General features: G+C 35.1%; 2 protein-coding genes across 3 annotated transcripts; both read left to right on the forward strand.

Annotated features, from left to right (window-relative positions):
- Positions 1 to 1,562: 1,562 nt before the first annotated feature.
- On the forward strand, positions 1,563 to 5,282 carry LOC109185910 (auxin response factor 18-like). Its single transcript, XM_019335888.1, has 4 exons — positions 1,563 to 2,133; positions 2,250 to 3,485; positions 3,851 to 4,752; positions 4,829 to 5,282. The coding sequence occupies exons 2-4, from the start codon at positions 2,373 to 2,375 to the stop codon at positions 4,896 to 4,898; spliced, it is 2,085 nt and encodes a 694-aa protein (XP_019191433.1). The 5' UTR covers positions 1,563 to 2,133; positions 2,250 to 2,372; the 3' UTR covers positions 4,899 to 5,282.
- A 12,391-nt stretch (positions 5,283 to 17,673) lies between these two features.
- Positions 17,674 to 20,818, forward strand: LOC109185864 (polyubiquitin-like). 2 transcript variants are annotated; one of them, XM_019335822.1, is made up of 3 exons: positions 17,674 to 17,848; positions 18,801 to 20,043; positions 20,272 to 20,818. In XM_019335822.1, exons 2-3 carry the CDS (start codon positions 18,801 to 18,803, stop codon positions 20,628 to 20,630), a joined length of 1,602 nt encoding a protein of 533 aa, XP_019191367.1. In that variant the 5' UTR covers positions 17,674 to 17,848; the 3' UTR covers positions 20,631 to 20,818. The 2 variants fall into 2 exon arrangements, with proteins under 2 accessions (XP_019191367.1, XP_019191366.1); XM_019335821.1 differs by having other exon boundaries at positions 18,801 to 20,818.
- Positions 20,819 to 21,126: the final 308 nt, after the last annotated feature.

Raw genomic sequence — 21,126 nt, forward strand, 5'->3', positions numbered from 1 at the left:
ACATACACTAAGAACTCAAGACCCTATGGGTATAAAAAAAAACTCGTAAATTATCCTCGTGAAGAACCTGATGAAAAATTCTTTAAGGACGATAGAATACAAACAACTCTATCACGCGTAATAGAGGCTTTTTCTAATCTTCCAGGGAGTAGGCTGCTCAATTCCGTTCCCTGAAAATATAGTTCAATGTTGACTAATTAACCTTTTACATTATATCAAACAAGTATTAACAATGTGTAATCTAATTAAAATAAATATATATTTTTGAAGTAATAAAGTCTCAAATTTTTTGAATGCTACTAGCTCTATGACAATGTAGTATCTGTAGTAGCTCAAAGAGCCAATAACGCCTCCATTGAGGCTCAAACACACAACTTTCCAAATGGAAGTTCAACCCGGGTACCATTAGACCACATAGTCTTAGTATAAAGTCTCGAATTTAAACTACACGAATAATTAAACAAGTTGAGAGTAAGATTAAAAAGTGATTATTTTAATGTTCAAATATCAAGAATATTTAATACATTTTAAAAATAAATGTTAGCAGGAGGTTGACCAAACCAATCCCAAAGCTTAAGACAAGTACAGTTAATGAGTTAACCTCAATCAAGTCACCACCCCCACTTAATTAAGTTCATATTTAACCATATATAGTTAACTTAATTAACCCCCCACTTTCCATCTAATTATTTAATTATTTAATCTTTTTTCCCTGCCTTGCTTTTAGTGTTCTTTGACTTCCACTCACTACCATAGTACCATACATCCATCAATAATATTTTCCAAATCTCACTGTTAAACTAATCCCTCCTAAGAAAATACCAAATAAATCCAACAGAATAAATATATTATTTTTTTATTGATTAAACAAATAGTAAAAATGACCCCTCAACCCCTATATTTTATTTTTTAAAAAAACATAAATTAATATTTTGATAGCTTGCCTTGAGATCTTTGTTGTTTTGCTGACTTCGTAAGGTACATCTCATTTCCTCAGATCCGAAGAAGAAGGTAAGAAAAATCAAATTTTAATCAACCAACCAGAAGATAATTAATATGAAACCAAAAATATTATTAATAAATAATATTTAAAAATAAAAACACACACACCAATTTGAGACCCTTGATGAACAAATTGTTACTGTAGGGTCAAAGTTTCGGACTAATTTTTTTTTTTTTTTTGAAATAAAAATACAATTCTAGGAGTGGATCTCGGACTAATTCTAAATTAAGTTTACAGTTGTGAGACATTCGATAGTGTAGAAAAATATGATAATTCAGCTAAGTTGGTCGGACAGTTGATTTGATAACTATAATGTTTTAAGTTTAATTCTTTTTAAGAGCTGTCTATCCATCTTTTCGAGTTGAACTGATAAGTTATAAGTAATTAAAGCTTACCTCACCCAGATTACATATTCAAATAAAGATTATGGGTTTTTTGGTAAATTAAAAGCTTAAAGAAGTAAAATTAAAATAATTATGAAGGGAGACTCCTAAATGCTTAGGACATGTACATGTGAGCATGCATACATGAGAGGGATATATACATACATATTGATCCAAATATATGAAGACAGCTCTATCTGTAATATGTGTGTCTTGAGACATAAAGATGACAAAGAGCTGAAGTAAAAGCACATCAACGAGTTTTCACTTTCCATTGGTTGCGATTTTTTGATAGGGTTTTCTCTTTTTCTTTTCCTTCTTGATTTACCTTTCTCTTGAAAATTGGCTGTTGGTGTGCTGTTTTCTGTGCTGGGGTTGAAGATAGTGGGTAAAGTTTGAAGCTTTGAGTGGTGGGAGCAAGCAATTCTCTTGAGTTCTTAGAGAAATTCTTGGGAAAAATCTCATCTTTCTTTGGGGTGTTTGTTTTGTACCAAGTCAAAAGTGATGGGATTTTGTGTGGGTTCTTAGGGCTTTTCTGGGTGATACATTTGGAAGGATTAAGGTGGTCAAATTCTAGAAAATGAGTGGTCGGAACACTTAATCTGGTCCAACTTTGTTGAATTGTTGGGAAATCAAGAATAATTTTATCTGCCTTTGAGAATTTTGACCACTCTCTGAGATTTGAAGGTTGCAGTTATGGCTTCTCTTGGGACAAGAAGATTTCCCTGTTGAGTGGAGATAGAATAGGTATGAATCTTGAATCTGATTCTGCTGAAATTATTTTTGTTCAGTTTGCTTTGATTATTCCGTTTGTTTTCCATTAATAATTTCCCTAAAGGATCTTTGTTTTCTGTTGATGACAGCATTTACTGTGGGTAGTGTGAACTATAGATCTTCTAAACAAAAAAAGGTGGATTCTTCTATGAATTAATAACCAGTTGAGTCTGGGTAGTTTAAGTTCTGTAGAATCTATTGGGTTTTACAAGATGATTACTTTTATGGATTCCAAAGACACAGTGAGAGAACCAGAAAAGTGCTTAGATTCTCAGTTATGGCATGCCTGTGCTGGTAGCATGGTTCAAATGCCGCCAGTGAACTCTAAGGTTTTCTACTTCCCTCAGGGGCACGCCGAGCATGCCTCGAGCAATGTTGATTTCAGGAATTCTTCGAGGATTCCGTCCTATATTCCTTGCAGAATGTCGGGTATTAGGTATATGGCAGATCCTGAGACCGATGAGGTTTTCTCGAAGATTAGATTGGTTCCGGTTAGTAGGAATGAGGTTGAGTTTGAGGATGATGGGGGGGTTGGGGGGGTTAATGGAGGTGATAGCCCTGATAAACCGAGTTCTTTTGCGAAGACGTTGACACAATCGGATGCTAACAATGGGGGAGGGTTTTCGGTGCCAAGGTATTGTGCAGAGACGATTTTTCCTCGGTTGGACTACTCGGCTGATCCTCCGGTCCAGACCATCCTTGCTAAAGATGTGCACGGGGAGACTTGGAAGTTCAGGCATATTTATCGAGGGACCCCGAGGCGGCATCTTTTGACGACGGGGTGGAGTACGTTTGTGAACCATAAAAAGCTTGTGGCAGGGGATTCGATTGTGTTCCTGAGGGCAGAGAATGGGGATCTTTGTGTCGGGATTCGACGGGCGAAAAGGGGGATCGGTGGTGGACCCGAAACGTCGTCCGGTTGGAATCCAGTCGGGGGGAATTGCATGGTGCCCTATGGAGGGTTTTCGGCTTTTCTTAGGGAGGATGAGAACAAATTGATGAGAAATGGGAATGGGAGAAATAACGGGAACTTGATGGGCAGTGGAAAGGTGAAGGCTGAATCGGTTGTTGAAGCTGCTAATCTTGCAGTCAATGGACAGCCCTTTGAGGTGATTTACTACCCCCGAGCTAGCACTCCCGAGTTTTGCGTGAAAGCCTCTCTCGTCAAGACAGCATTGCAGATCCGTTGGTGCTCGGGGATGAGGTTTAAGATGGCCTTTGAAACCGAGGATTCTTCCCGGATAAGCTGGTTCATGGGAACTATATCCTCGGTTCAGGTTGCAGATCCAATTCGCTGGCCAGATTCTCCATGGCGGCTTCTCCAGGTAATCTAACTTCCAAATATTTTCCACATATATTATAACTTATAATTAAAGCATGTGCTCCATCTCAACTAAATGGCTATATGCTCAACACGCCCCCTCAGGTGTGCGGTGGGGGTGACGCTGAGATTCGAACCCACCCATGACCTTTGGCATGGCTCTGATACCAAATTAAAGCATGTGCTCCATCTCAACTAAAAGCCTAAGCTAATAGTTGGATTGCACACTAATGGCTATATGCTCAACACTTATAAGTCCACAATATATCGCTTCCAATGTATGTATGTGTTCTTAGTTGAGCTCAATTGAACTGAATTTAGTACTTTGATAGTTCAAAGGCGTCTTTGATTCGAAACAAAATGGTGCAGGTAACATGGGACGAACCGGATTTGCTTCAAAACGTGAAACGTGTTAGCCCGTGGCTAGTGGAATTAGTATCCAACATGCCCACAATGCATATCTCTCCGTTCTCGCCCCCGAGGAAGAAGTTTAGATTACCTCAACATCCCGATTTCCCGTTTGATGGACAACTTCCTATGCCGGCTTTTTCCAGCAACCACTTTCTTGGTCCGAACGGCCCGTTTGGTTGTCTTCCCGACAACCCACCCCCTGCTGGCATGCAGGGAGCCAGGCATGCTCAATATGGTTTATCATTATCAGATCTCCATTTCAATAAACTACAATCGTCGGGGTTTTTTCCCGTTGGTTTTCCTCCGCTCGATCATGCTGCTATGCCCTCGAGACCTAACAATAGTCCGGCAATCCACAAGCCTTGCAGCACCGAGGAAATTTCTTGCTTGCTAACCATGGGAAATTCTGCCGAGACGTTGAAAAAATCTGATAGTGGGAAAGCACCACTCGTTCTTTTTGGTAAACCTATTCTCACCGAGCAGCAGATCTCGTTAAGCTGCTCCGGTGATACTGTTTCTCCCGTTGGCACCGGGAATAGCTCGTCTGATGGCAATCCACATAATAAGCTGGGAAACACTTCTGACAGTTCCGGTCCTAACCTTAATCTGCACGGCACCCTCGAAAACTCTCCACGTGACGGTTCCCAACCCGAGCCGAATTTAGAGACGGGTCACTGTAAGGTTTTTATGGAATCAGAGGATGTTGGCCGTACCCTGGATCTTTCGTTACTAGAGTCATACGAAAAGCTCAACAAAAAATTAGCAGACATGTTTGGCATCGAAAACTCGGAAGTGCTGAATCATGTGCTGTACCGAGATGTCACCGGTGCAGTCAAACACCTCGGTGATGAACCTTTCAGGTAGATATATTAGCTTAATTCCTCTCTTATAACCCGAAACTTTGTTATTTATTCTTTTTTCCCGTTGATTATGCAGCGAGTTCATGAAATCAGCCCGAAGATTAAAGATTCTAATGGATTCGAGCAGCAATAATGTAGGAGTATAGAGAGTAAAGTACATAAAGCCCGACTTCGAATTCCAACTGTATAGCTGGATGACTGAGAGACCTATGTTCCTTACATGTTTAACTCGATCTTCTTCTCGGATTCTTATTCAGGTTTTTCTCTTTCGGTTTTCAACTTAGATTGCCTGCCCGCCTTTCCCCCCTTCGACACTATGCTTGCCATCGAGAAATATTTGTTGGGATTTTTCGACGACATTTCCTACAAAGAACAAGATGCATGAAACTTGTTTTTTGTAGGCTTTGCCTGCTGATCATCTAAAAGGTTATGTTCTTATTTATTAATGTTAAAGTTGCAGCCTTCTAAGAAGGCCTAGTTTTAGGTAGTTGATGAAAGCTTTTGTTCCTTATTAATGGTGAAAAAAAAAAGAGGATGTTTTAATTATCTGTTACTCATCATAAGCTTCTGCACTTGACAAATCTTGTAAATTCCAAGGTTTTTTTTTTTTTTTTTTTTTTTTTTTTTAAATAATAAATTTAAGATTCGACACAGAATATGTTGATGATAATATGTTTGGACAAATGTCATCTCCATTTGGTCTACCATTGAAGAGGACATCTGTAAAAGGATCTGATATGTTGTTTTTTCTAGTGTTTTTTAAAATATTTATTTATTTATTTATTATGCGTGTACGCATACTTTTTAGCATTTCTTATGGGAAAGCAAGAACTTGATCGGATGGATCATTTTCAAAACAACAATGCTATATATATATATATATATATATATATATATATATATATATATATATATATATATATATATATATATATATATATATAAGCCAAATCTTGTGCACCAACCAAAAGGTGTAGCTAGGGCAAATCACTCGATTGAAAATTTTCGCTTAAATGTGAAATTGAGAGTTCAGACTCAGAATTAATAGCCTAGATAATCTCGGGACAACACTGTAAAGAGCTAATCTTAGTTTAGATTTAGCTAATTGGAGGCTCGAGGCCAAGCTTGGAAAGACTATATTGGACTAAGCCCTGCCCTCACTTTACATCCCATCTCAGAGCGTAAATATGTATGTATATATGATAATACTTTTTGAAGATCGAAATTATTGAAAACTGGTTGCTATATACCCTTTTTAACGTGGCACAACAAAAAGTATAGCAAATCTCAAAATTGTTACAACTACTCCGCCGACAAATGAATCGATACTACTTAGACTCAAAGTATGACTTTTGGTTTTCTTGAATCTTGACGAGCAAAGAAGCGACACGTGGACGACAAAATCCAAACATGAGAGAGGGTTAAGTTGCAGTGTCACATGGTAGACCAAACAAATTAAAGCAGTAAAAGCTTTTGCTAGTTTTGTGGCGCAAGCATTGGGGAGGATAGTATTAGTTTAATCACGCCATTGATTTCCATAATTAATTAAGTGAAATATTAAATGGTGGGAGTGTTGGGATTAGTACTATGATTAAAAACTAAGAGAAAGTAATTAAGAATGGACCTCAAATTCTGCACAGCAGACAGCGGCGGCAAACACAAAGTCAACGTGAGTTACGCTGAGACAACATCAGCAAAACAAAAAGCGGTGTTTTATATGCATATTCTACCGCAAGTTGTTGGGGGTGTTAATTAGTCTTACATTATTATTAGTCATAATTCATAATTAATAATTGTAATTAATAACCAACATTATTACTATATGGAGCCGCACGTGGAGGACCACTTCACCAATAATTATAGGGTTCACGTGTGGTTACGTTGGCTGATGTATAAACTATAAAGTATATTAGAAATAACACTTTTGGTGCTTCACCATAATATACATTTATTGCATGTTTGGTTCACAGAATTAATTTTGAATGAATAAAAATGTTATTTTATAAAGAATGGAATAGATAAGAAATAAAATAAAATATAAATTATATTCCATTATTTGGTTTACAGAAGAAATAATTTTCAAGAATTGTATTACAATATTTTATTAGTTTAAAGAATAAAAATGATTTTGTACACCGCCGCCGTTAGTTGTCGTTCGCCATACACGCCGGCACGCCGCCATGCACAACCGTCACCATGTACACTGCAGCCATCGCCGCCGGCCGTGTATGCATGCACAGAAACCGTGGCCGTCCGCCATGCACGCCGCCATTACCGTTCGCCACACATGCACTCCAATCGCCACCCACGGTTGCCATGCACGCACCACCTCCACTATGCCTTTTTAACCCAACAAGATTTGGGACAACCTCTTTCCTTCACTACTCCCATTTGAGACAAGACTTTTTCAATACATGAGCCCCGAGATCCCATGGCCCCATCAATAATAATAATAATAATAATAATAATAATAATAATAATAATTTATTAATGAATTTATTTATATACTTCAATAAATATAATGTATTATATAATTGTATATATTTAATTAATTATATTTTTTATCTATAAGTAAATAAATTATATATATATATATATATATATATATATATATATATATATATAAACATGCATAAGGGTATTTTTGGTATTATAATACATAAACTATATTCTAGTGCTTGGGAATAGTATTCCAATCTCCCTGCAAATAGAATAGCTCATTCCCAGAAATGTTATTTTCATGAATAAAAGGCTAAGACAAACGATGGAATTGGTCTATTCCTGTGAATGGTATTTCATTCTCGACCTATTCCATGAACCAAACATGCTATTAGAGTGCGATAAATTAGTTTGGAAAAGCATACTTTCAAGTGGGGGTTGCAAGTTTTTTGTAAATCAAAGTAATTAAATTTGGTTGCAGGGACAGTTCAATTGATTCTTGGGTGGTAGGTTTTGGGTAAAGAGACATGATCAAGCATTGGCAACCTTAGTGTGAGAGATAGTCAATGTAGTTTACCCCTCCACTATTTTGTGAGGCTCTAGGCTAAAGAATTTCGTCTTTTGTGGGTAAAGTAATTAAATTTGGTCATTAGCTAGTATTTGGTTAAAGATTGTTTTGAGGTAATGTAACTTTTTTTAGAATTTCATATAACCTAAGAATGTGTGGGGTATGTAATTCTCATCCCACATCGTCTACAGTAATATGACATTTCCTTAACCAAACAAGAAAATATGATATGTATGTTGGTAAAATTATCTATTTTTGACGTTTAAAATGCTCATCATTTTGTGGTATAATTTTTAGTGTGGTTCACTCCTAATTTGTGTCAGGTTAAAAGCTTGAAGGAGCCTTTGTCCCACACTGAAAAATAAACGTAGATTTGTACTAGTATATATAGCTTATAGGCTTGAAGGAGATACAAATCAAATCTCACTTTTAACTAAAAAGTGACATTTTCACAACACACCTCTATGGTGTCCTACCACGCCGTTATTATAAGCCTACTTAATTTTTTACTTGATGAGTTAATAGAGAATTTTACAGTGCCTGTACTGTTATCCCTTCCATTTACTAGGGCAGGATTAGGTGACCTTAAATGAGTGGACATTTGGATGGTTGTACACAAGAACTGAAGAAGATATGTGTACAAACGCACCCTAAATGTTCTGACAACTCACAACAAATGAAACACATGTTAAAACGACCATTGACTTTGAGAATGGATTTTATGTATATAATAATAAAAGGCTTTTATTTAAAGTCCACATGAAGAGATGTTTTTTATTAAAATTTTAGTGACTTTATGTTCATTAAGACACATGTAGCCCGGTACAAATTGAAGGCGTGATATAATTTTACTATAGATCTAGCATCACATACTTGACAAAAATAAAAAATGTTACAATGTAATATTTGTCCATACATGCTTTCTCAACCTATTGAATGTCTGGAGCATAAAGAGTCAATGTTCTCACTGGGGTTCAAATTTGTGACCTTCTATTTGCAAGAGCCACAATTATGATGCTCAACCACAAGGTCTTTTTGTTTGGTGTACTTTTTGACTTTGCACGTTTTTTTAAGTTCACTTTTATATATCATTAGATTAATTATGTACTTTTACTTAGTATGTGCACCCTTGTGTCTGATTTTTTTTTTACAAGAAAGCGCATTGTCATCTCATAAACTGGGTCCTCAACTCCTTGTGTAAAAAGTAAGGACTAGTCACAGCCGTCAATCATCTTAATCAATATTTTAGGCAGAGAGAGAATATAAGTATAAGGTTAACTGTCCAAAAAAATTGAATGAAATTAACAAATTTTTTAACTTTTTGACCATTGCTTAAGGTAGTCAAAAAATGGTCACTATTTTTAATAGATGAAAATCTCACATTTTTCTATTATGTTAAAAAAAAAAAAAATTAAACCACTTTTCACATGTAAGCTAAAAAAATAATACTCCGTAATAATTTGGCTAAACATGTTTGGTCCAAGTCAAAAAGGTATGGTGGTAGACGCAAATTATATCGTTTACCAGGGCCACATTGTGCGCCCTGTTCTATAAAATGCGTGGCTTTGTATCTATTTCTCGTTTTTGTTGTTAACTTCATTTTTTTAAAAAATATTGATTTTGTATGTACAAATTGTATGATAGAATACATATAAATTTCTAACATAGTATATAATATATAATACATATAAACTTTTTAAATAATACACATAAACGTATTCGAGTGTTAAAAAATTATAACGGAATTGAACGGACGAAACGGTGTTCATCACGTCAACTCTCCGCCAACTTATAAAAACGTCGTCATTTTGGATTAGGACGCACAATGCATTGTGCGCCCTGGTGCACGATATAACGATCGGTGGTAGACATGATTAAATGATATTCAAGCAAAGTAATAATGGATTAATGAGACTTTACGTGTGTTGGTTATCACCGACAGTGGAGAGCAGCATATTTTATATATATATATATATTATGCACTTAATAAGTTAGGTCTCTATTTAGTGGAGGTGTTTTCCTCTAAATTACTATTAAGTCAGTTGATTTAAAAAGAGTTAATTATCAAAACGGTCCCTTGACTATAGCGGAATTACCAATTTAGTCCTTGACTATTTTTTTAACCAATTAAGTCCCTCAACTTTAAAATTTTTAACCAATTTGGTCCTCCGTTAGTTTGACCGTTAGTCAACTGTTAACTTGGGACCAAATTGGTAATTTTGCTATAGTCAAGGGACCATTTTGGTAATTAACTTTAGGGGTGGGCAATTCGATTTAGTTTTCTTGAATCGAACCGTACCGAACTAGTTTGGTTCGGTAATATACCGAACAATCGAACGGTATTGGATTCTTGTATACCGAACGGTTCGATAAAAAACCGATCCGAATTGTTCAGTAAAAAATTGAACTGAACCGAATACCGTTTGATTTTTTAAAACAATATAATAATAATAGTTCTATATCATGTGTTGTGGTGTTTACATAGTCCATATCGAAAGTCTAATATATAACAAAATAACAATCCAAAGTTCAAATGGTATTCTGTTCGGTTCGAGTTTTTACCGTACAATTCGGTATACAAGAATCTATTACCGTTTATATTACCGAATCTAACTAGTTTGGTACGATACGGTTCGAGAAAACTGAACCGAATTGCCGCCCCTTAAAGTTAATTACCAAAATGGTCCCTTAACTATAGCGAATTACCAATTTTGGTCCTAAGTTAACGGTTGACTAACGGTCAAACAAACGGAGGACCAAATTGGTTAAAATTTTTAAAATTGAGGGATTTAATTGGTCAAAAAAATAGTCAAGGACCAAATTGGTAATTTCGCTATAGTCAAGGGACCATTTCGGTAATTAACTCATTTAAAAATATACATTGAGCATTAAACAATTCGCACAATGTGTGTGTAGTAATTAGTGATCATTCTTAGCGACAATAACTTAATGTTAGCGATTATGCACTTAATAAATTAGGTCTCTATTTAGTGGAGGTGTTTTCCTCTAAACTACTATTAAGTCAATTAATTTAAAAATATACATTGAACATTAGACAATTTGCACAATGTGTGTGTGGTAATTAGTGATCATTCTTAACGACAATAACTTAATGTTACCCTAGAAGTAAATCATATAAATAAGACTTTTTATTCACTATATTATTCCTAATATGATAGAATTTTTGAATACACGAAGCACAAACCCGCATGGGTGACAAGATCTTGAGTGGGATCACGTGAAACTCTAACTCATACAACAACGTTTGATTAACGTCTTCCTGTCCTCTCCAATCATCCAACCAATGAATTATGTCGCCATTTATTTTGTCCTTCTCACTACTTCTCTTAATACACTTTTTCCTTCCTTATTCACATTTCCTTGTATGCACCTCTTCATGAATTCCACTACCTTTCTACCTAGTTGGCTCTAATTAATGTACAAACAAAGCCTAAGCATTAGAACTGTCAAAACAAGCATAGTGGGACTAGTCTTTCTCGTCTCGACAAAATAACAGGGCGGGCTTTGAGATTTTAGGCCCATTTTAAACCTGCCCACCTAACTCGCGGGTTATCATTGACCCGCTTTGATATAACTTTACTAAGCATAATTTATATAAATATACAATTCAACTATTATTTTAAGTTTTTAGTTGAAAGAGAACGTATTCTTTAATTTGATTTCAGGTAACTTAAAAGAATGGCCTGGGAGACAAAACCTTTACCAAGGTGTTTGTATTGTATGTGTATGGATGGGAGAGACAACTAACAGTCTCAGTTTGACGTTGTTTTGAGCACACAGAAAATCAAAGGATCCCTCAAAAAAAGGCATCATAAGTGTTTGTTGCATATCCCAATTTATGGATACATGATGTAAACGAAGATGATGATGAGTGGTATGTAGGCATATTGATATTGCATGTGTATCCTCGGGATTAACTAACGTAAACTGCCTGCTTGGCTTCCAATTTACGTTATGTTCAAGTGTCGGTTTCAATGTGGGTGCTGCTTTCTAGGTACCAAATAAATATTGCTGCCCATGGTTAGGTTCGATTTCTACTATGGGGCAATTCTCATAATTGATTTAGGGCTTGTTTTGTTATCAGCGGTTAGCGGTCAGCGGTAGCGAGTTGTGTTAGTAGTTATCAGTTAGCGGATTGTATTAGCAGGTTTGACCAGCGGATTGTATTAACGGTTTATAAAAAAGAGTTTGGTAAAATTAGCTGTTTAGATTAGCGGTTAACATGTAAAATGACCATAAGGGTATACATTATAATTTATAATTTATAATAATAATAATTATATATATATAAATAAAAAAAAAAAAAGAACGAAAGAAGGGAGCAGCACAAGCTGCTCCCCTCTTGTATTCCCACTTTTCCCACCGTCCCACATCGGTGGAAAAAGTGGGCAAATTATTGTGTGGACCATGGTCCACACAATGTTATGTGGACCATAATAAAAAGTGCATTTTTAATATACTGAATGTACATTATTTTTGTACTAAATGTACATTATACAATATAATGTACACTCAGAACAAAAATAATGTACATCCCCTGAATACAATGTACATTATTTTTGTACTAAATATACATTATTTTTGTATTGAATGTACATTATTTTACACTAGACAAAATATGGTCCACACAATAATGATTGAAAAAAGTGGGAATGGAGCCTTGAAGCTCCTATTTAAGGAGCCTCAAGGCTCCACAAATTTGTTGCCCACCCCAGATGGGCAACATTGATGAGTCGTTTTGGCTCCTCAAATTAAGGAGCCATTTCGGCTCCTCAGTAAGTTTTAATTTTTTTTTTTTAATATAAATAGGGGCGTTTTGGGAAAAATTAAATTTTTCCCAAAACGCCAACCCCAAACGCTGCTCATAGCAGCGTTTGGGATTTCAGCGGTTTGGAGCAAACCGCTGCTCCAAACCGCTGATAACCAAACATGGTTTCCGTCAAAACGCCAAAATGGTGGATCCGCCAAAAATTGGGCGGATCCGCCATTAACCAAACAAGGCCTTAGTATTTATAAGGTTTCAAGTTTAATTTATTACCGCTTAGACTAATTTACTTTTGTCTATTAGTATGTTTAATTTAAATCGGTCAACAATGACTAATCTTTGTAATCTTTTATCAGTTAGGGTCACAATCCGGTCTTCACCCACAGCGCATATTCCAGTAACATGTTTTAGCATTTCCGTAAATCAAAGTTCAATTTCTATTATGCGAATAATAAAAAGGGAAGTATGACCTTGTTGTAGGCACCTGGCAACCAGTTCTCCAGACTAGTGGGCACACTTGAAATTATTATTATTTATTAAAAATTTATTTTTCAAAAAAAAAAATCAAGAAGAAGAAAAATAAGCAACTATATCATCTAATAGAGCTGTCAAAACGAGCCAATCCAATCCTATACGGGATACCCCCGAGATGCCTCGTCTCGGGTTTATCTAGAAATGGGCCGGGCTAGCCCATTTTTACACAAGTTGAAATTTTCCAACCTGTGGTTGGATTATTATTATTTTAAATTTATATGCTAAAATATTTGAGTTTTTGTATAACTTAGTAATCAAACTCTCAACATTTAAGTTAACAATTAACACTGTTTCCAATCAAATACATTAAACTTTTTAAACAAACAACATATATGTCTATATATATACGCGTACACACACATTACACATATAATTAGATTTTAATTTTTAAAATGTAATTATAATTTATTCACTTTATATTTAATACTAATATAGTTTACATGTACTATTTTTTATTTTGTAATTGTAATATTATTAAATTATAAAGTTTTAAAAAATATATAGTTTATAAATTTATATAATTAATTTATATAATAAATAAATTTTATATTACTTTGTAATATTTATATAAAGATACAATTAATTGTATTAATTAATACTTGTAATATAAATAAATTTTATATATAATGCTTTTGAATGATAGAAATAAATATATAATTATATAAAGATAAAGATATTCAACAAGTATTCTTAGCATTGTTGGTTTTAATGGTGTTAAATTAATTGAAAGGCAGGGTCGGTTTTTAGATTTTTGTGACCCTGTTCGGGTAAATAAATAAGGCCTTATCAAAATTAAAATCTTTAAAACTAATACCGTAATTTTATTATCTAAATATATAACAAAAAAAATTATCCGTGCATCGCACGCACATTGCACGCGCATTGCATGCGCACTGTAAGGGCATTGTCTGAGACTGAGAAACACCTCAAAAACCTCTTTTTAAACTTGAGTGTTAGTGAGAAATATAATTCAATTTCTAATTACTGTAGGTGGTATATTCATGATGCCCGTCTTCCAAGCCGAGCTTAATTTCGAGTGCATGGTACCATAACACAAAAATGACATACACAATCAATTTTTGTGATGCCCTACGTGGGGGAATGATATATTTCCCCATTTTCATTTATATTGGGGACTCTATTTTGGGCATGTCTGGGCTTGGTGGTGCACTGGGCAAGGTGGCTCAAAAGGTGGCCCAAGTTCACTTTTATTCTTGGATCCTACTGTTATCAGGTGGTGCTCTCATGTTTGCCCTGGAGGCTCCACACCCCATCAAAAGTGCATTGCGGTTTTTTCTAATAGGGATGGACATTGGTATGGCTCGGGCGGTAAGATGTTGCACATATTTTATAATAATAACTTGACACTTTTGTGTCACTTTTAATGTTAATTGAATTTAAACTAATTATACTAATCATTTGCAGGATATCCCTATAATACTCATTCGGATGTCTCCCGACCATAATGGAGATGTTTTAGATAGGACATTTGATCTTTCTTTTGTATTTGGGGGATTTTGTGTGCATCGCACGCGCATTGCACACACATTGCATGCACACTGCACGGATAATTGGACAATTATTTGCTCGAATCGTGCATCGCACATACATTGCACGCGCACTGCACGGATAATTGGACAATTATTTGCTCGAATTCAAGCAAGGATAACATAAAAAAAAATAAAAGAAAAAACATAATCGATACAACTCATTTCATCAAATGCACTATATAATATTCGTTGTTATAATTTAAAGATTATAACAAATCTTTTCCGTGCAACGCACAGGTAAAAATAGACATATTATAGAATAATAATAGTGTGCACAAGTTTTGAACCTTAGACCTCAAAGTTAAAATATAATAAATACATATTGCTACCATTTCTTTATAAAGCTTTTTAAGTTTAATTATAAAAAATTTTATTTTTATTTCTAAACTAACTAGGTAAAAATAAAATATTGAGCTTCTAAAATTTGGAGCCCTGTGCGGTAGCCCAACTTGAACAGCCCAAAATCCGGACCCGTTGAAAGGCTAATGGTTTGATTGTTGTTATTAACAACATTTTAAAATATTAATGCAACACCTAATTACTCAAAATAAATTTGAGGGAGGGTGGAGGGTGGGGGGTGGGGTGGGGGTTATGGATTATACGGGTTGGCCCGTTAGAAATGGGCTAGATTGAAAATTTCAACTTAGCCTGTATAATACATGTTAAGCGGGCCTAACTCAGCGATTGGATCCGTTTTGACATCTCTATCACCTATATGTACATTTGAAAAAAAAAAGATAATGGAAAATTAGAGCAATGAAAATTAGAAAAATAAATTTAAAAAAAAATCTGAAGAAAGAACAAAAAATACAAAATTGAAATGATCCCAACAAGTTTCATTTAAAAAAAAAAAAAAAAAAAAATTGGTAGAGAACAAGTTTCATTTCTTTATTTCTACTTTTTCATGTTATCAAATAATAGGCCTAATGGTGAGACACTGAGACCGGTATAAAGCTGAGGGCAAATTATATTATGCACCGCGCGTCTTTTTTTTTTTTTTAAATGAAAATAAATAGTGTTAGTTTCCGCCGTTTCGCACCCTTTTACAAAAAGTAACTCTGTTATTCAGTGTCATTTTGTATACACTGCAGTTTCAGTTCAACACAACTACAGTTTCATTTCGATATAACTATAGTTTCATTTGATATTTATAGACTCAAATATGTGAAAATGTTATTTAATTTTATTTTATATACACTATAGTTTCATTAAAACACAACTACATGATTATTTTGATATAATTACAGCTTCATTGTACAATATACACTCAAATATGTGAAATGTTATTCAGTTTCATTTTATATACACTACAGTTTCATTTCACTATAACTACAGTATCATTTTGATATAACTGCAGTGTCGGTTTAGATATATTATAGTGTCAGTTGGTGTTTAATACACCAAACAAGCGGACTCCGATAACTCTAACGGCGGGCCGTTTCTTCACTTAAAGAAACGGCGCCGTTTTTTACCGCGGTGCATGCACCATGGTCTATAATATAACGACTGAAAGCTGAGAAAGTGGGCTTAATTATGGGCTATTTCTCAGATGGGGCGGTAAAGACCTATGTATTGAGTAATAATAAGAAACCCAATAAAAAATTAGGTTCAGAACTCATAGTTTGGACCTTAGTATTTACAAAGATGATGGCCCAACAAATAAGGCTTAAAGCATGCACCACGGTGCATGATCAATCATGCACCGCGCGTCTTTTTTTTAAAATAAAAATAAACAGTGTTTGTTTTCCGCCGTTTCGCATCCTTTTACAAAAAGTAACCCTGTTCTTCAGTGTCATTTTGTACACACTGCAATTTCAGTTCAACACAACTACAGTTTCATTTCGATATAACTATAGTTTCATTCGATATTTATAGACTCAAATATGTAGAAATGTTATTTAATTTTATTTTATATACACTATAGTTTCATTAAAACACAACTACATGACCATTTTGATATAATTACAGCTTCATTGTACAATATACACTCAAATATGTGAAATGTTATTCAGTTTCATTTTATATACACTGCAGTTTCATTTCACTATAACTACAGTATCATTTTGATATAACTGCAGTGTCCGTTTAGATATACTGTAGTATCAGTTGGTGTTTAATACACCAAACAAGCGGACTCTGTTAACTATAACGGCGGGCCATTTCTTTACTTAAAGAAACGGCGCCGTTTTTTACCGCGGTGCACATGCACTGCGGTCTATGATATAATGACTGAACGAATAACGCTATGACAATAATGACCATGGACCTAAAAAATAAATAATTAATTAATTAATGACATGAAATTTACTAAAAAATTTACAATAACTATTTAAATATAGGCAAATTATCATGTGGACTCGGATCTATCTTGCAAGGTAAATTCGGATCTAAATATACACAATTTACCTACTACATATTCACAACTTACTTTTTATAAATTTACAATTTGTGATAACCCTGTATTGTATTTCCAAATTTCCAAAATTTAGAAACACAATTTATATTCTACAATTGCCTAGTCAATAGATTAGAACTTATTACTTAGTCAAATCAAGAATTAATTTATGACGAAAAGTGACAATAAGAAGAAGCATGTATCACCCCAATTAATAAAAGTTTGTGTTGTAAAAACTATGTTTAGGGTACTATTCAGTGAGTATGTTTCATTCTAAAAATTTTATTGCACCAATTAATCTATCATTTATGTCACAGGTCATAATTATGCATTTTTGAAATATTTATTTTTATAAAAATTTTGATACTCTGATATTCTGATATATGTCAAGATAAAAAATGATACTTTGATAAATTTTGAAATACTAATTTAAAAATATACATTGAGTATCGCGCGACATGTACGTGGTAACTAGTAAATTAAATAATGTATTAAAATTCAATTTTTTTTTTGAATGCAAACTTCAATTTGATTAGATGAACAACTTAGGCTATTTCAACACGGAAGAAGTCTGTGGTCAGGAAATTCCAGAACAAATTAAAAGTCCTAACTACCAACTATATATTATTTAATTTAATGGGCGCGAGCTTTTGAAGGCCGCTAAATCGTCCTTATATTTTGTTGATCCAAGTCGGTTAAGCACCACTATATATACGCTTCTCAACCCTTGGGTTTTCATTGTCCTGTTTCTTCAAATCAATCAATCGCGACAAATCTCTCTCTCCATATCCCTCCATCGCTCGACACCTAAAGCCTCTCTCAAGGTAAGTTTCTTCATTCATCGTTTCTGTATCGAGTTTTGTTCATTTCCGTCTTGATCGATTGTTTCCGTTCAGATCTGATTATTCAAATCGCTTCTCTCTGATCTATGTATCGTATTTGACTGAGAATTTATTGTTCGGAATTTTGATGTTTGTATAGGGTTTCGATGCATGAGATTGTGAATTTTTTTATAGATCGATGTTATTGTGTAATTTTGCTCTGATCTGTCTTGTTTGACCAAAACATTATGAGTTGAGGTTGAGTTTATAGGGTATGAAAGATGAGATTCATTTCTGCGATTGAATACAGTTATATAGATGTTTGTGCATGCATATGTCTACCGATTTTGATTGTTGAAACTAATTTTGCGGTTTGATTCGGGTATTAGGTTATTTAGAATTTTTTTTTTTTTTTTTTTTTTAAATATTTGTTTGTTCTAGAGTTTGATAACGTGGATTATTGATCTTGTTCTTGATTAAATCAGGATAACATGATTTTATTCCAATATGTGGTGCTTTTATTACTTGAATTCTAAATTTAGACTTCAAATGATTTAACTACTGTTCATTACCTTGCCTAGTCAATAGATTAGAACTTATTACTTAGTTCTATTTGAATGAGATTATGAATTTTTTACATGCTGGTTTTACAGTATATTACCTGGAATATTGAACTTATCCATAAATTTCGAATAGTGTGAATTTGTTCATTTATTAATTTATAATCATTAACAATTTCTTGCTTTCCAAATTTAATGGATTATGTTGGTACAGGTTTTCAAAATCTAGAACCAAGATATAAAAAAATCATAGCCTCATCATTTAAGTTGGATAGTTGAACTGAAACTTATGCAATACATGTGTATACCATTTGGGTGACATGAAGCTTTTAACTACTATTTTTTGGAATACGTAGTAGGGCTTTTGGAGTTGTAACTCTTCTTAATTATTGCAGATGCAGATCTTTGTAAAGACTCTTACTGGAAAGACTATTACTCTTGAGGTTGAGAGTTCCGATACCATTGATAATGTTAAGGCAAAAATCCAAGATAAGGAAGGAATTCCTCCAGATCAACAGCGACTGATTTTTGCAGGAAAGCAGCTTGAAGATGGCCGTACACTTGCAGACTATAATATCCAAAAGGAGTCTACCCTCCACCTTGTCCTTCGTCTGCGTGGTGGTATGCAGATCTTTGTGAAAACTCTAACTGGCAAGACCATCACCCTTGAGGTTGAGAGCTCAGATACCATTGACAATGTAAAGGCTAAGATTCAAGATAAGGAAGGAATTCCTCCAGATCAACAGAGACTGATTTTTGCTGGAAAGCAGCTTGATGATGGACGCACTCTTGCAGACTACAATATCCAGAAGGAGTCTACCCTCCACCTTGTCCTTCGTCTGCGTGGTGGTATGCAGATCTTTGTGAAAACTCTAACTGGCAAGACCATCACACTTGAGGTTGAGAGCTCAGATACCATTGACAATGTAAAGGCTAAGATTCAAGATAAGGAAGGAATTCCTCCAGATCAACAGAGACTGATTTTTGCTGGAAAGCAGCTTGATGATGGACGCACTCTTGCAGACTACAATATCCAGAAGGAGTCTACCCTCCACCTTGTCCTTCGTCTGCGTGGTGGTATGCAGATCTTTGTGAAAACTCTAACTGGCAAGACCATCACACTTGAGGTTGAGAGCTCAGATACCATTGACAATGTAAAGGCTAAGATTCAAGATAAAGAAGGAATTCCTCCTGACCAACAGAGGCTTATATTTGCTGGAAAGCAGCTTGAAGATGGCCGTACTCTTGCAGACTACAACATCCAAAAAGAGTCCACCCTCCATCTTGTCCTCCGTCTGCGTGGTGGCATGCAGATCTTTGTGAAAACTCTTACTGGCAAGACCATCACTCTTGAAGTTGAGAGCTCGGATACCATTGACAATGTGAAGGCTAAGATTCAAGATAAGGAAGGGATTCCCCCAGATCAACAGAGGCTGATTTTTGCCGGAAAGCAGCTTGAAGATGGCCGTACTCTTGCAGACTACAACATCCAAAAAGAGTCCACCCTCCATCTTGTCCTCCGCCTGCGTGGTGGCATGCAGATCTTTGTCAAAACACTTACTGGGAAGACCATCACCCTGGAGGTTGAAAGTTCAGATACCATTGACAATGTGAAGGCAAAGATCCAAGACAAGGAAGGCATTCCTCCAGATCAACAAAGGCTGATTTTTGCTGGAAAGCAGCTTGAAGATGGTCGTACACTTGCTGATTACAACATCCAAAAAGAGTCCACCCTACATCTTGTCCTCCGCCTTCGTGGTGGCATGCAGATCTTTGTCAAAACACTAACTGGGAAGACCATCACACTGGAGGTTGAGAGTTCAGATACCATTGACAATGTGAAGGCAAAGATTCAGGACAAGGAAGGCATTCCTCCAGACCAACAGCGTTTGATCTTTGCAGGTAAACAGCTTGAGGATGGGAGGACACTTGCAGACTACAACATTCAGAAGGAGTCTACGCTCCATTTGGTGCTGCGATTGAGGGGCGGTATGCAGATCTTTGTCAAGACCCTTACAGGGAAGACCATCACTCTGGAGGTGGAGAGTTCAGATACTATTGATAATGTGAAGGCTAAGATTCAGGACAAGGAAGGGATTCCACCAGATCAGCAGAGGCTGATATTTGCTGGCAAGCAGCTCGAGGATGGGCGCACACTTGCAGACTACAATATCCAGAAGGAGTCCACCCTTCATCTTGTTCTTCGACTTCGTGGTGGCTTTTAAATATCAAGTCTTATAATCTCTTTGCTATACTTCTGTCCTTATTTCAAGACAATCCTTGCAACTGCTATAATATAATTGGCAGTACTTATGTTTCTGTTCTAGAATAATCTTGTTACCAAAGTGGTTTCCTTCTGGGCATTTAATGCTTGTTGGTTTCCTTTTCAATTAATGCATGTTGGTTCTCTGCCCTTTCTGCATGTTTGCCTCTTCTGTTCATTTGTGCGTAGAGATGGCACAAACATTTAATTTATCTAAAAAAAAAAATTATTTTAGATATTGACTTTTTATTTTAAATTGCCATTGTGGTAATTAGTATTTTTATTATTTAATTTAATATATATCCACAATTTTTTTATTTTTTTGTATTAAATTTTTAATGAAATGAATGTGTAAAAATTATTTGTAAATATCTCTTCATATTTTTTTTTTTTTTTTATATTGCAGTTTATCGCGTGTTTAACTTTTTTGGTTCTCAGTTTTCCCCTTTTTGCGTATA

The sequence above is a fragment of the Ipomoea nil genome, unplaced genomic scaffold (genome assembly GCF_001879475.1).
Source record: "Ipomoea nil cultivar Tokyo-kokei standard unplaced genomic scaffold, Asagao_1.1 scaffold1361, whole genome shotgun sequence".
NCBI lineage: Eukaryota > Viridiplantae > Streptophyta > Magnoliopsida > Solanales > Convolvulaceae > Ipomoea > Ipomoea nil.

Coding starts and splice junctions, on each gene's coding strand:
- LOC109185910 (XM_019335888.1), top strand. CDS start 2,373: ATGATTACTTTTATGGATTCCAAAGACACAGTGAGAGAACCAGAAAAG. Junction 3,486..3,850: donor CTCCATGGCGGCTTCTCCAG/GTAATCTAACTT, acceptor AAAATGGTGCAG/GTAACATGGGACGAACCGGA. Junction 4,753..4,828: donor CTCGGTGATGAACCTTTCAG/GTAGATATATTA, acceptor TTGATTATGCAG/CGAGTTCATGAAATCAGCCC.
- LOC109185864 (XM_019335821.1), top strand. CDS start 18,801: ATGCAGATCTTTGTAAAGACTCTTACTGGAAAGACTATTACTCTTGAG.